General features: G+C 46.2%; 1 protein-coding gene across 2 annotated transcripts in view; it reads left to right on the top strand.

Moving 5' to 3' along the window:
* The first annotated feature begins 422 nt into the window (after window positions 1-422).
* OGT (O-linked N-acetylglucosamine (GlcNAc) transferase) overlaps window positions 423-13,909 on the top strand; it is a 17,871-nt gene continuing 4,384 nt past the window's right edge. Inside the window, exons 1-18 of one of the 2 annotated variants that reach the window (XM_042824942.1) lie at window positions 423-527; window positions 2,624-2,774; window positions 3,698-3,941; window positions 4,216-4,284; window positions 7,226-7,342; window positions 7,898-7,977; window positions 8,619-8,814; window positions 9,072-9,212; window positions 9,433-9,533; window positions 9,623-9,776; window positions 9,875-9,976; window positions 10,237-10,416; window positions 10,668-10,826; window positions 11,230-11,319; window positions 12,237-12,362; window positions 12,705-12,875; window positions 12,993-13,109; window positions 13,191-13,358. In XM_042824942.1, coding sequence (XP_042680876.1) covers window positions 491-527; window positions 2,624-2,774; window positions 3,698-3,941; window positions 4,216-4,284; window positions 7,226-7,342; window positions 7,898-7,977; window positions 8,619-8,814; window positions 9,072-9,212; window positions 9,433-9,533; window positions 9,623-9,776; window positions 9,875-9,976; window positions 10,237-10,416; window positions 10,668-10,826; window positions 11,230-11,319; window positions 12,237-12,362; window positions 12,705-12,875; window positions 12,993-13,109; window positions 13,191-13,358 — 2,403 coding nt within the window. In that variant the 5' untranslated portion in view covers window positions 423-490. Of the gene's footprint in view, window positions 528-2,593; window positions 2,775-3,697; window positions 3,942-4,215; window positions 4,285-7,225; window positions 7,343-7,897; window positions 7,978-8,618; window positions 8,815-9,071; window positions 9,213-9,432; window positions 9,534-9,622; window positions 9,777-9,874; window positions 9,977-10,236; window positions 10,417-10,667; window positions 10,827-11,229; window positions 11,320-12,236; window positions 12,363-12,704; window positions 12,876-12,992; window positions 13,110-13,190; window positions 13,359-13,909 lie in introns of both variants that reach the window. The other variant, XM_042824941.1, reaches the window with a different exon arrangement.

Here is a 13,909-nt window from a genome sequence, read left to right as displayed (position 1 = left end):
TCTTGGAGGTGTGGTTTGTGATGGGGAACACAGCTTCCTGCAGCGAGTAGCTGCCCCGTTTGTTAATTTTAAGTTGCAATTAGCCCCAGTCCTCCACCGCCTCTCCCCCAACCGTCCCGGTGCACGTGCCGCGGAGGCGAACAGCTGCGCATGCGCAGTGCGACCGCGTTTGTCGCAATGGCTCCGCGCGGAGCGATCCCTCAGCTGACAACGCTGCCGCTGCGGCGCCTGTGTGTGTGTGTGAGAGAGAGAGGGGGGGGGGGGGGCGCTCGGCGGAAGGAGACTGATGTAGTTCCGCCGTATCCCTCCGCCGCGCGGCGCCCCGCCGGCTGGCTCCGCCCGGACTATTTGTCGCGGGGAGCTAGGTCCGGCCGCAGCCATTCGGCTCTCTGCCGCCTCCGCCAGCGCCATTTCGGGAGCCGCCGCCGCCTCAGCGCGACGGGAACGCGGGCAGCTCGGTCCTTCTCCGCCGCCTCGGCCCAGCACCCCGATGGCGACCTCCGTGGGGAACGTGGCCGACAGCACAGGTACCGCCGTCTCCCCTCAGGCGCAGCGCTCCGCGGGCGCCGCTCCCGGCCGAACTTTCCAGAAGCGGCCGCGTGGGGCCGGGCCGGGCCGTGTGTGCGGGGCGTTGTGTTTATTGATCCATCGATAGATCGATCGATCCGGCGGCGGTGGGAGGCAGGGCGGAGAGCGGGCCCGAAATAAACGGCGGTGCTGGGGGGGAAGGGAGGGGGCGGAACGGAGCGTGAAGGGAAGGTGGGAGGGCGATAGGGCGGCCGGGATGCAGGCCGGGATGCCCTGAGTAGGGAGAGCATTTCTCCTCTGCTCTGCTCTTGTGAGGCCCCATCTGCAGCACTGCGTCCAGGTCTGGAGCCCCCAGTACAGGAACGACAGGGTGCTGTTGGAGAGGGTCCAGAGGAGCCACAGAGGTGATCGGGGGGCTGCAGCACCTCCACTACGAAGACGGGCTGAGGGAGCTGGGCTTGTTCAGCATGGAGAAAAGAAAGCTGCGGGGTGACCTCAGTGCAGCCTGCAGTTCCTAAAGGGAGCCTGCAAACAGGAGGGGAATCAACTCTTGGAAAGGGGAGATGACAGCAGGACAAGGGGAAATGGTTTGAAGTTGAGGAAGATTGAGGTTGAATGTCGGGGGAAGTTCTTTGGTATGGGAGTGGTGAGATGCTGGAACAGCTGCCCGGAGAGGCTGTGGATGCCCTGTCCATGGAGGGGCAGGTTGGATGGGGCCCTGGGCAGCCTGGGCTGGTGTGAAATGTGGAGGTTGGTGGCCCTGCATGTGGGAGGGGGTTGGAGCTTCTGATCCTTGAGGTCCCTTCCAGCCCTGGCCATTCTGTGATGTAGGGCCGGAATGCAGTGCCGTGGGAGCCCCAAGGTCACCACCTTCAGCCTCCTGCTCAGCACTGTTCCCCGGCCTGCCCTGCTGCCAGCCTCATGGAGGCTTCAATTGGAAGAGGAGATAGATAGCAAGAAGGAATTCTTACCGTGAGGGTGGGGAGACGCTGGCATAGGTTGCCTAGCGAGGCTGTGGGTACCCCCTGTATGGCAGCACTGAAGGCCAGGTTGGATGGATGGAGCTGTGAGCAACCTGGGCTAGAGGGAGGTGTCCCTGCTATAGCACTGAGGTTGGAGCTGCGTGATCTTAAAGGTCTCTTCCAACCCGAACCATTCTGTGGTTCGTTATATTAGAAGTGTAGAACTCCATAGGACCAGATAGGAAGTGCTGAACGGATGGGGTTCGGTGCTCACAGAGCGCTCGGAATGCTGCCCTTCCTGTCCTGGGTTTCAGAAGGAAAAATAAGAGGTGCTTGCAGTACTCAGAGCTTTTAACAGCAGGACCAAGTGATGTAAAGACACAGCCTGAAGGGCTTCTTTCTAGCATGAGCAGTTGTGAATTTTTCCTAAGCTGCTCTGTCCGTTCTAATGCAAAACTGTAAGACAACGACTGAGCTTCTCACATAGGTTGTCTTTCCAATGGAGGAATCGTTTTGCGTGGCAGATAACACAGGCAGAGTGGAGGTTTAAAGGAATGCTGTGCATTAAGCCTTTTTCTTTAAGGGCTTTCACAAGATACGAATCTACCGACACAGCAGAACTTCCTTTGCTTCGAGTCCTTTGAAGTCTGTGTCTGTGGTCCTGCGTTTCCCCGTGAGGTTTTTAGAGCTTTTCAGTGCTAGGAAGTGTTACATTCCCGGCCTGGGGGGAGGGGTAAGGAAACTCATTGTTCCGTCTGGCTCTGCTGCTGCTGTGAGCCCAAGTAACGCTTTACAGTAGGATTATCTTAACTATGTTCTATTAGCTTGGAAAACATTTGAAGTTGTGTAACTGCAATGGCTTTTGTTTCCAAATGTTAACTGATGAAATCCCGCAGCAGCAGCTGGGGCCTGAAGATGCACAAACCTCCACCTGCTGTATTGTTTTGTGTAATTTCAAATGTTTTCATCCTTTAGTTTGAAACGGTTTGGTTTGGTTTGTTTTTTTTTTGCATTCATTTTGTTTCTGTTTGGTTTCTTTGGTTTCGTTTCCATTCTCTAACTTTTTGTTTTCCCCCCCCCCAAATGTTTTGGTGATTCTCCAGAACCAACGAAACGTATGCTTTCCTTCCAAGGGTTAGCGGAGTTGGCTCATCGTGAGTATCAGGCAGGAGACTTTGAAGCAGCAGAGAGACACTGCATGCAGCTTTGGAGACAAGAGCCTGATAACACTGGTGTGCTTTTATTGCTATCGTCTATTCACTTCCAGTGTCGCAGATTGGACAGGTAGGATTGAGATGCTGTGAGCTTGTTTTGTGCTCCTCGTGGTACCGAGCACAGTCAGGAAAAGTGCTTACCTAACCTTGGCTTTAGCACTGAATGCACGTGCTGACTTCGTGGTGGCAGTGATGACTGGCCCAAAATAATGCTCTTGTTTCTTGAATTCTTTTAGGATGAGAGGAATACAAGTGGGAGTTGCTAGCTTTGCAGCAAGCATCAGATAATGCTGTTATTCTCATGCTGTTTTCCCATTGTACGCTTGCATGCCCCTGAGTTATTTGCACACGTGAACAGAAGTTTTCATGTGTTCCACCTGCGGTGTGGGATTAATATTAAAAAGTTCTGAGGCTGACTGATTGATTGCTGTGAGATGGCATTGCTTAATTAAGAGTTGTCTGTTTCTTCTGCCTGCCTCTCCTTGACCTAGCTTGTGTCTGTCAAGCCTCTGGAACTTTAAATCTCTGTGCTGGTGAAGGAAGTAATAACTTGTAACTGGGATTTATTCTGTGTAGGCTTCCGAGTGAAGCTGTAGTAATGATTCAGATGGGGAGAAATAAAACAGAGGAGAGCAGGACAGAATTTTAAACCTAAATCTGTCTGCTATATCCTGTTTCTTAAAAACTCTAAGTGCAACATGGCACAGAAAAAAGCATGCACAGGTTTGAAGAGGCTTAACAGAGTACTTGTGATGTTTTGTCCATGCACGTAGAGCTCAGGTTTGAGGAGAAGAATTGAATCCTGCTGATTGCAGCTGGATTGTCATTCTCAGTAGAACCTGCAGTGGGAACAGGGGAAGTGGTTAAACAAGGAGAGGCTACACGTGAGGTAGCTCAGTAAGTCCAGATGTGTTTGCTGGGTGTTTGCTTCATCAAACAGTAGACAGGCAAACAGAATCAGTTGTCTTTGTTAACTTGTCTGATTTTCTCCAGGTCTGCTCACTTCAGCACTTTGGCTATTAAACAGAACCCACTGCTGGCCGAAGCCTACTCAAATCTGGGCAACGTGTACAAGGAACGTGGGCAGCTGCAGGAAGCCATCGAGCACTACAGGCACGCGCTGCGCCTCAAACCAGATTTCATTGATGGATACATTAATCTGGCTGCTGCGCTGGTAGCTGCAGGAGATATGGAAGGAGCAGTGCAGGCGTACGTGTCTGCCCTTCAGTACAACCCTGTGAGTAGTGCCTTGTGGCAGGAGGGGTGGATTGGTGGGGGATAGCAGGGAGAAAAGCTGTTGAAGAGCGCAGGAAGCGACGGTGTTGTTTAATTTAATAAACCAATCTTTTAATAAATACAAAGCAACGGCCAAAAATCACACCTGTAGTAAGTTTACGAAGAATTTGGGATGAATTTATAGGGGACTGGGGACTTCCATTGCGAGGCCTCTGTGATGACCTTGGGGGCAGCTGTGAAGGCGTGAAGCTGACGGCGTGGCTTTGCTTTTTCAGGACTTGTACTGTGTTCGTAGTGACCTGGGGAACCTGCTCAAAGCCCTGGGTCGCTTGGAAGAAGCCAAGGTAGGTGTTGAGTAGAATACATGTAAACGCCAGTGTTTTGAAAACTTGAACTTTGCACCAAGTCTTCAAATCTGCGTTGATCTACAGACAGTCTGAGAAACTGCTGCAAACTGAAGGCACTGAAACGCCCCAGAGTAGTTGCAGGGCAAGATATGGCATGTCCATGTTTAAAAGTTGGTTTAAGTCAAGAAATGGAACGTTACCGAGCCTTCCTGCTGAACTAGACTACCTGATACCATTCTGAAGTATTGGGCAGGGGCTCCACCATGCTCTTTTCTGGAAATAAGTAACAGCCCTTCAAATCTGAGGCTTGCCTGCTGCTGCCAAGCAGAGAGCCTGTGGTTAGCTCGAGATCCCTGTACGATGCAGGTGCTATTGAAAATGCTGCTCTTCTAAAGTCCTTTGTGGCTTGTAAGTGGAGAAGAAACTTATCCAAATGTTACCTTGTAATATTGGCTTTTAAAGATATTTATTCTTTTTAACTTTTCCCTCCCCTCGATGGTGGAAGAAAGGCTAGTAAATGATCAATAGCTGCAGCCTGCGCACCCCTCAATAACTTTTCTTCACGCCTTCCCTCCTCCCCTCCCTCAAATAAAGAAATCGGAAGGACAAAGCTGGTTTGTTTGGAAATGAACTGATCAAAGAAAACTTGCTGTAGTGGAAAGGTGGCTTCTAGCAGTCTTGCGTTTCCTAAACTGAGAATTTGAACACCGAGATGAGTCGAAAATTCTTGGCACGTTTAAAACTTGGATTGCACAAAGAAATTGTCTTGTTACAAGCCACCTTACGCGTCCGCGCTGCAGGGGTGAGGAGTGTGGAGAAGTGAGAAACACTCTGGCCTCCACGTCTGTCACTCCAAGCCCCACGCGCATGCTCAAAAGTGGAGTGTATGAACAGCGTAGCTGTCTGTTTGGCTGCAGCACCATGGGGAGGGCGGCGATCCTGAGGGGGCGATGGGAGCCTAGGTTCAAAGTTGATTATTCTTTGGATTTCTCGTACCAACTTGGATGTGTGTACCATCCCAGGGCAGCGTGATTGATTTGGTCAGATCCAGGTTGAAAATGATGCGTGGTACCGTTGAACGGTCTCGGAGACATTTGGTTCTCAGCCCACCAAGCGGACAGCTAACACGAATTGCACTTCACTGCAGCTTTAGTGTGACTGGTATAGGCCAAGACACTGCGCCTGCCTTAGGTTGCTGACTTCTTTGTTTCAGAGCTCTGGAGACACCTAGTTTGAAAGTGTTATTCCGTTTTGTGAGAACTTAATAAACGAGGAAAACCATCTCGAGTCAATTGCAACGTGTTTCTTTGGTTATCAGTCCATTTGAAAGATCAAGCCAGCAAATTCCTTACAGTTTGAACTAAAATTTAATTTCTTTGTAGATACTTCAGAGCCTTTCTTCCAAAAAAAAAAAAAAAAAAAAGTCCCTGCTGTATGCAATTGCCCTGATTAACCCTCTCCCTTCTGCATGTCTCCCTTGTTACAGACAGATTGTCCTCATTCCCATGTGTTAAGACATATCCAAAAAAATTGCAATTGCTTTGTTGAACTTTTACTAATGATCTTGTTTTATTTTCTCTCTTGTTTTTGGTTTTTCACCACTGATATTGTATTTAGAAGGTTTCAGGTGGGTGAAACCTCCTATTCCATGCGTAAGGTGCCTCGCTGAAGGGAGCTCGAGGCCTGGATCTAGGGCAGACACACACCTCCTCCTCCTCTTCCAGCAAGGAACGCACCGAAAAGTCACATGATGAGAAATATGGTAACGGGTTTGTAACTGCCACAGCAAAACCATTTGCCTCCATGCCTGAATCTTCTGTCTTGTGGCTTCAGAAACAGCTTAAAATAGTTAATTACGAGCAAGTAATGTAAGAATGTTTAATCCTAGTAGCCACAAATTCTTTCAAAGAAATAAAGTAAACGTAAATTAAAGATATATATTTTTAAAGAAGTAATTGGAGATAGTTAATAGTAAAAGCTTCTAACTCTTCCGGTTGTTCATTTTTTTTCCTTTTTTCTTCTTTGTTTGGATTGCAGCGTTCTGCTCTTCTGATGACGCGCTGTGATCCTGCAGTAGCGCAAAGGCTGCGCAGCGGTAACGCGCCCGGCGTGCGATGAGCCCTGTGAACGGTCAGCTGGATGATTAATCTGTGGCTGACCGCCCGGCTCCAGGCTGCGGCCTCCCCCACGCGATTGGATTGCCATGCTTTCAGATTGCAGACAGCAAATTGAACGCGCACGTTTTTGTACGGGCCTGTCTGATAGATTAATGGTTCTGGCTGGCCGTTCACGCTCCCTAGGGGCACTCATAGAGCACAGCAGTTGGCAGCGATAGCGTGGCGCCGTGCTGGGTAGGATGCGCAGCGATTTCTCGCGCTTGCATTACAGGGACCTAAACCTGGATGCAATCCTGTCATTTGAGGTTTCCAGGCTGCAGGTGGCCGAGCGCCTTTGAGGCAGCGGGTGGGACGCGGCGTCTCAGCTGGCCAGGACAGCTAACACTGAACAACGCGTGTTTTCCAGGAGCTTTTCTCCCCCTGAGAGCAATTTCTATTCATGTCAGAACATTCCACCGCTTCCACGTTCCATTTCATCCCAGAGTCTTTTTTTTTTTTTTTTTGCCTGCTCCTTTTTTTTTTTTTCTTCTCCATTTTTACACTCCCCATTTCTAAGACGACTCCTGTGGTGAGCAGGTGACTGCAGTCCTATTGACTCAGCAGCGTAACTGAAGAATGGTGGGCTTGCACCTGGGTTTTGGTTTGCGCCTGCGCAGGACCAACAGCAGTTTGCAGCGCAGTAGTTTTGGCGCAAGCTAGCCTATACTGCAGGGTCACTTTTGGCTGGTTAGAGAACGCATACTAACAATTGTTTTCTCTCATTTTTTTCTTTTTACAAATATTCCCCTTCCCTTGTATCTCTCTTCTTTAACTGTTCCAAGGCCTGTTACTTAAAAGCAATTGAGACTCAACCAAACTTTGCAGTGGCATGGAGTAATCTTGGCTGTGTTTTCAATGCCCAAGGAGAAATCTGGCTCGCCATTCATCACTTTGAAAAGGTAACAGCCTAAGCCTGTTTGCCCTTGCTGATGGATTTTAATGCGCAGGCAGCTGTCTGCTTATAGAAGAGTACTTTGATAGGAGACAGCAATATTTTGACCAGAAGAACTTCTTACAGTCCCGTTGGCACCCTGTGTTAGTCACTTGTGTGCTTCAGGATGTTTCAGGCTGCCTGTGTGCCACTAAAGAGGGCTGTTGGAGTTGCCCTGAGGGTTTCGTGCACGTAGCAAAGATGAGAAGATTCATCTGAAGTTTTTGTTGAAGACAATTAGGGCATGACTTTGATGAGGAAGTAATTTGAAGGCAGTGCATTTTGTCCCTTCCATATGAAGTAACCTCGGTGTTTATGACTGATTTATATCACTGAAGTTTTCCTTTCTTTCCAGTAGATAAAAGTCATACAGACCAGCTTTACCAGGCTTAAAAACGAATAAATTTGTATATATAATTGATTTGTGTACATTGAAAATAAAAACAACCAAAACAACACTTAACTTGAGATATCACAGATAAAGCTTTTGTGCTAATGCTCAAAACTGTACATACAATTTCAGGCTGTAACGCTTGACCCAAACTTTTTGGATGCGTACATCAATCTAGGAAATGTCCTGAAGGAGGCAAGAATATTTGACAGGTAAGCACAACTGAAAATCCCCACGCAGACAAAGCCCCTGTTAAATGCATTCCGTTGTGACCTTCCTGCCCTTGACTCTTGTTTTTAACATTTTAGTACTGAGGGTGTAGGTGAAGTAGATAGGAAATGGATCCTGGTCTGTAGGTTTATTTTCTGAAAGAAAATCCACTTTGTTGTGTGTGCAGTGCATCTGATTGGAGTGCTGTAATGGTGGCTGTTCTCTGTAGCTCTAAGTTTTATAAAGGCTCATGGAGAAGAAATCAATTCTTTTGATTGTCTGCACTGTACATCATTGATTGTTGCTTTACCCACAAGTAAAGTGGGCCAAAGAAGGGCATTTCTGCAAATGAAGCAAGCCTTAGGCTGGCACAGATGTGCTAGGAATACAGCCTGTTCTTAATGGTTCTGAACAGAAGGACCTGCACGTCTCTGCAGCATAGCTGTAAAATGGCACGAGCAATAATTGATTCCTGGATGGGGTTTTTAATTCAGGCAGTGCTTTTGTGTTTCCAGTAGCATCTGGGAACAGGTGTGTGTGTTAATATGTATTCCTTGAATGTTTTATGTACGCTTTCATAGCCGAGGTAAATCGAATTGCCACTCTGTGGGTGATTGTTTACATTCTTTTTTCTTTGTTACAGAGCTGTAGCAGCTTATCTTCGAGCCTTGAGTTTGAGTCCAAACCATGCAGTTGTACACGGCAACCTTGCTTGTGTGTATTATGAGCAAGGCCTGATAGACCTAGCAATAGACACCTATAGGAGGGCTATTGAACTACAGCCTCACTTCCCTGATGCCTATTGCAACTTGGCCAACGCCTTGAAGGAGAAGGGCAGTGTAAGGAGTGCTTTTTCTCTTTTTCTACCTTCTTAAAAATGTTAAAATAAGTATTGCTGGTGTTTTGGACAGCAATTGTAGTGGATTTTTATGAAGGTGACGTGTGCTGTTTGTTGTGTTCCTGGAGAATAATCCGGGAAATAATCACTTCAAACCCGTCAGAGTGATTTGTGTAACACCTCAGGCAGTGCTGTTAGAAGGAATGTTGCAGTGTAAACATTACCCTTACTGTCCCTTCCTTTTTGTTGTTGTTGTAGGTGGCTGAAGCAGAGGAATGTTACAATACAGCTCTTCGACTTTGTCCCACTCATGCAGATTCTCTCAACAATCTGGCGAACATCAAACGGGAGCAGGGGAACATTGAGGAAGCTGTCCGCCTTTACCGGAAGGCTCTGGAGGTGAGGCTGGTTGTGGTGTGTGGGGGAAAAGGTAGAGAAATAAAGCTGGGAGTATTGTATGACATGGGGTTGTTTGCTTCCATCCCTTACCAGGAGCAGAAGGAAGTCTGCTCAGACCTGAGTCATAAAAAAATAAGAGGAAGAAATGCACAAAATTAGTTCTGTTGTGGTGTGCTTTGGGGATTTGGTAGACAGGTGGCAATTGTTTTTTCTTCCCCAGGTGTTTCCAGAGTTTGCTGCTGCACATTCAAATTTAGCAAGCGTTCTCCAGCAGCAAGGAAAGTTACAGGAAGCTCTGATGCATTACAAAGAGGCAATTAGGTAAATGGATGCTGTTTGTGATAGCCCCAGCCTCTCCTGGCAGGAAGGAGGAGCTGTGATTGTTCATAACATGTTGTCTTCCTTCTCAGAATCAGCCCCACATTTGCAGATGCTTACTCGAACATGGGAAATACTTTGAAGGAAATGCAGGACGTTCAGGGAGCTCTGCAGTGCTACACCCGTGCCATTCAGATTAACCCAGCTTTTGCTGATGCCCATAGCAACCTGGCATCTATTCACAAGGTAGAGCAGTGTGTGAATGCTTGGAATGTGTTGGAGTGCTGAGGGTACTTTAGCCTGAATGTGTTTTTATCTACTGACTCATTCCTTTGTCTTCCCAGGATTCAGGGAATATACCAGAAGCCATTGCTTCCTACCGCACCGCTCTGAAACTGAAGCCCGATTTCCCTGATGCCTACTGCAACTTGGCTCACTGTCTGCAGGTGAGAGGGGAAGGTGTTGGTTGTAGCCTTAAGATTCCTCTCTACCTACATGCGAAGCTTGATCACCTTAACCAAACACTGTAAGCAAAGCAAAAGAGTAAATAAGTCTTAAATGAGAAGATTGTATGGTCATCAGCAGTGATTACTGAAAGTTTTGCTTCCATTTTTGGAAGGGCTTTGGTCTCAGCTTCTTGATAAATCTTAGGACAACAAGCTTCATTTGATCTGTGTTTTATATTTTGCTCTTACCTTTTTTCTAGATTGTCTGTGACTGGACAGACTATGACGAAAGGATGAAGAAGCTGGTTAGCATTGTGGCTGATCAGCTGGAGAAGAACAGACTGCCTTCTGTCCACCCTCATCACAGCATGCTGTATCCCCTTTCTCACAGCTTTAGGAAGGCTATTGCTGAGAGACATGGAAATCTGTGTTTGGACAAGGTAGGAGGCTTTGTGAAGGTCTGTTGTGAAGTACATCTGCCTGTTCTCACAAAAAATCCAGTGCCTAGCATTGGTCTTTGTAAGGCTTCCTTGCCACTGACCCAAGGAGATGCAGCTCTGAAACTGATGCCCACAGCCTGCCTACTCAAGTATTGGATGAGGCTGATTCTAAGAACTTGATTCTTTTTTGTCTGTGCTTAGAGTTTGGGTTTGGTTCCTGGTTTATGAACACTTGTGTGTTGTCTTGGCAGATCAATGTTCTTCACAAGCCTCCATACGAGCATCCAAAGGATTTGAAGGCCAGTGAAGGTCGACTTCGCATCGGTTATGTGAGCTCTGATTTTGGAAACCATCCAACATCACACCTAATGCAGTCCATCCCCGGCATGCATAACCCAGACAAATTTGAGGTAAAAATATCAGTGTGCTGAAGCTTTAAAATAGTATCTTGTAGAAGGTGTTCTTAGAAAATTAAAACACTTAATGGAAATTAATTTGTTACGTTCACTGGACCTCGAAAGCTGTGTTTTAGTCTGTGCAAAATGCGGGGTGTAATGCCTGAACTAGGTAGGCCTGGGGCCTGATGCTGATGTGCTCAGTGCCCACTGCCTGTTGTTCTCAGTGGTAACTGCCACACAAACAAACACAGTAGAGCTGGGCTGAAACTAAATGCCATCTTACTTTAGGAATTTAGGATTAAAATACCAAATGTTTATAGCAAAAACATTTCGTTGCATTATGACTTTGTAACAAGAGTTTGTTAGCAGTTAGAAATTGTTGCAGATGCTCAATTTCTGGTGCCTCCTACTGTAGGTATTCTGCTATGCCCTGAGTCCTGATGATGGTACAAACTTCCGTGTGAAAGTGATGGCAGAAGCAAATCACTTTGTTGACTTATCTCAGGTGAGCTTTTTGATAGAGAGATGCAGCAAATCAAAATGTAAAGCAGATGAGCAGGTGAAGATTTTTTGCTGCAGTCATTTATGGAATGAGGCTGATGCTGGTTTTAGAATTTGAGGGTTTATGGATATATTGATGCTATGTCTAATAAACGTGGGGTACCGTGGCTGTTGTGTGACCTTGGTGATTGTTAAAAAGTTGCATTAAAAAATATTTAATAGCTGTTTCATTTGGTCTGAAGATAATTGGTGTCTCTAAGTGCCATGGAAAAGCCAGGATCCCACAGCTGCAAATGTCTTGCTTGAGGTCATTTTATCCCAAGGAAGCAGAAAAGGGATTTGATTTGGTGGAGGGGTTTCCCACCCTCTATCAAAAGCTTGTTTCCAGTTATTTGATGTGGTTTTGGTTTTCTTTTTAAAGTTTGTTTGAACAGTGTGGTAAGGATTTTCTGTGTACACAGGAGTTGTTACTCCATCTCAGATAACTGACAAGAATCTGAATCAACATGGGATGTTTGTGTGTGGAATAGTAGATATGGATGATAGAACTGGATTGGTGCCCAGACAGTCCCAGAATTAGATGATAGCTAAAACTTCTGTGTTTGAGGATCTGCTCTCGTAAGTAAAAATGCTGAGTTCGTGTGAGCAGAACTTCTTTAAGATCAGTTTGGCAAAGCTGAGACTTGAGAACATTCTTCTCAAGTAAGATCCTGCAGTTAGGCTCATGGAGTGTTTTTCTTTCCACCTCTGCAACATTTCTATGTAAAAACAGGGCAGCAGTTCCCATATTTGTTGATGCATTTAACTGCTCTCTCTCTTTTAAAGGAAAAAACAGGTTGCTTTATCTATCTGTTGGAAAGCTGATGACTAACTGCAGTTGTTATTGAAAGCATAAATGGATTTGATTCGTTTCTTCTTCAGATACCATGTAATGGGAAAGCTGCAGACCGCATCCATCAGGATGGGATAAACATTCTGATTAACATGAATGGCTACACCAAGGGAGCCCGGAATGAGCTGTTTGCTCTGAGACCAGCACCTATTCAGGTAACCGAGTTGAAGGGCTCTTTCTCTCCAGTTAATCCCCTTCTGAGGTCAGGGAGTCTCTTGTCTCAGCTAAGGGAAGCTGAAATCCTCGGTGCTCAATGCTCTGATTAAAGCTGTGCACAGTTGGGTTAGAAGTCTTTTGCTTGGAGGATCGATTTTAGAATGTTTTCTGCCTGTTCACTGTCTCGGTGAAAGTTTGGAGTTAATGATTGCTTTGAAGTTGATGAAACGCAGCAAAGATCTTGAATCTGAAGGTGGAAAATTGAGTTACGTGCATTGATTGCTAATTGGCATCATTTGACAGTCTGCCTGGGACTGGAATCTTCCCTCTTTGTCTCGTAGGCAATGTGGTTAGGCTATCCTGGAACCAGTGGGGCACTGTTCATGGATTACATCATCACAGATAAAGAAACATCTCCAGTTGAGGTGGCTGAGCAGTATTCAGAGAAATTAGCTTACATGCCAAACACTTTCTTTATTGGAGACCACGCCAACATGTTCCCCCATCTGAAGGTATGTAGACAGAGGGCAGGAGAAGTGGTGTTAGCTTTTCTGTGTTCACATCTTAGGCTGTACTTGGTGAGGGGTCTTGTAAACAGCTGTGGTGTGCTTCTCTTTTTTTTTTCCCAGAAAAAAGCAGTCATTGATTTCAAATCCAATGGGCATATTTATGATAACAGAATTGTTCTGAATGGCATCGACTTGAAGGCTTTCTTGGACAGCCTCCCTGACGTCAAGATTGTTAAAGTGAGCGCTGCCCCTTTTGTGTGTTCTGTCCCAAGCACTTCAGCTGTTGCTTTCTCTGACTCTGTGGGATTTCTCACACAGATGAAGTGTCCTGATAGTGGAGACAGTGCAGACAGCAACGCTGCCCTCAGTATGCCAGTCATTCCTATGAACACAATTGCAGAAGCTGTGATTGAGATGATTAATCGTGGGCAGATTCAGATAACCATCAATGGGTTCAACATTAGTAATGGACTAGCAACTACTCAGGTGAGGCACTTCAGGACACTTCTCTTGGGCTTTGTTGTGTGTCTGTGTGTTTAAACATAACAAGAAATGAGAACCTCCAAGCAAATGCCTCTCTTCTGTCGTGTTGATTTGTTTAGTTCTCATACTGAGGGAAACTCCAGATGTGCTGTAAGCCACAGATGTTGTGGAAGATGATTTATCCCCAAAGGTAGAGGGGTTGTATCAAATGGTATCTAAAGTCCAAAGTAATTGAATTTTGCTGCATAGAAAAGACTGTCAGTTGTACCTTTCAGAACTGTTCTCTGTTCCATCACTTCTCAGTGCTTTCAGTTCATGGGATTTAGGTAATAGTGACAACTACTGTTTTTGTTGAATATATTTTTTTTACCTTGTAGAGCAGTTCTTCCTTCTTAAAAAAAATGCCTGATTTTGATTTTTGACGTGGCTTCTTTTGACTCCTGAATGTTCTCCAGTTTAGTCTTCAGGTACAGGGAGGAGTGAGCTGTAGGCTTCCTAGAACACTGTTCTGTATGTGCATACAGCCCTAGAACATTGCTCTGTATGTGCATACA

This window comes from Centrocercus urophasianus, unplaced genomic scaffold (assembly GCF_019232065.1).
Source record: "Centrocercus urophasianus isolate 14NV4802_14NV808 unplaced genomic scaffold, USGS_Curo_1.0 seq_24, whole genome shotgun sequence".
NCBI classification, from domain to species: Eukaryota; Metazoa; Chordata; class Aves; order Galliformes; family Phasianidae; genus Centrocercus; species Centrocercus urophasianus.
Note: the sequence above shows the minus strand (reverse complement) of the source record. Positions and strands in the feature narration are given on the sequence as shown.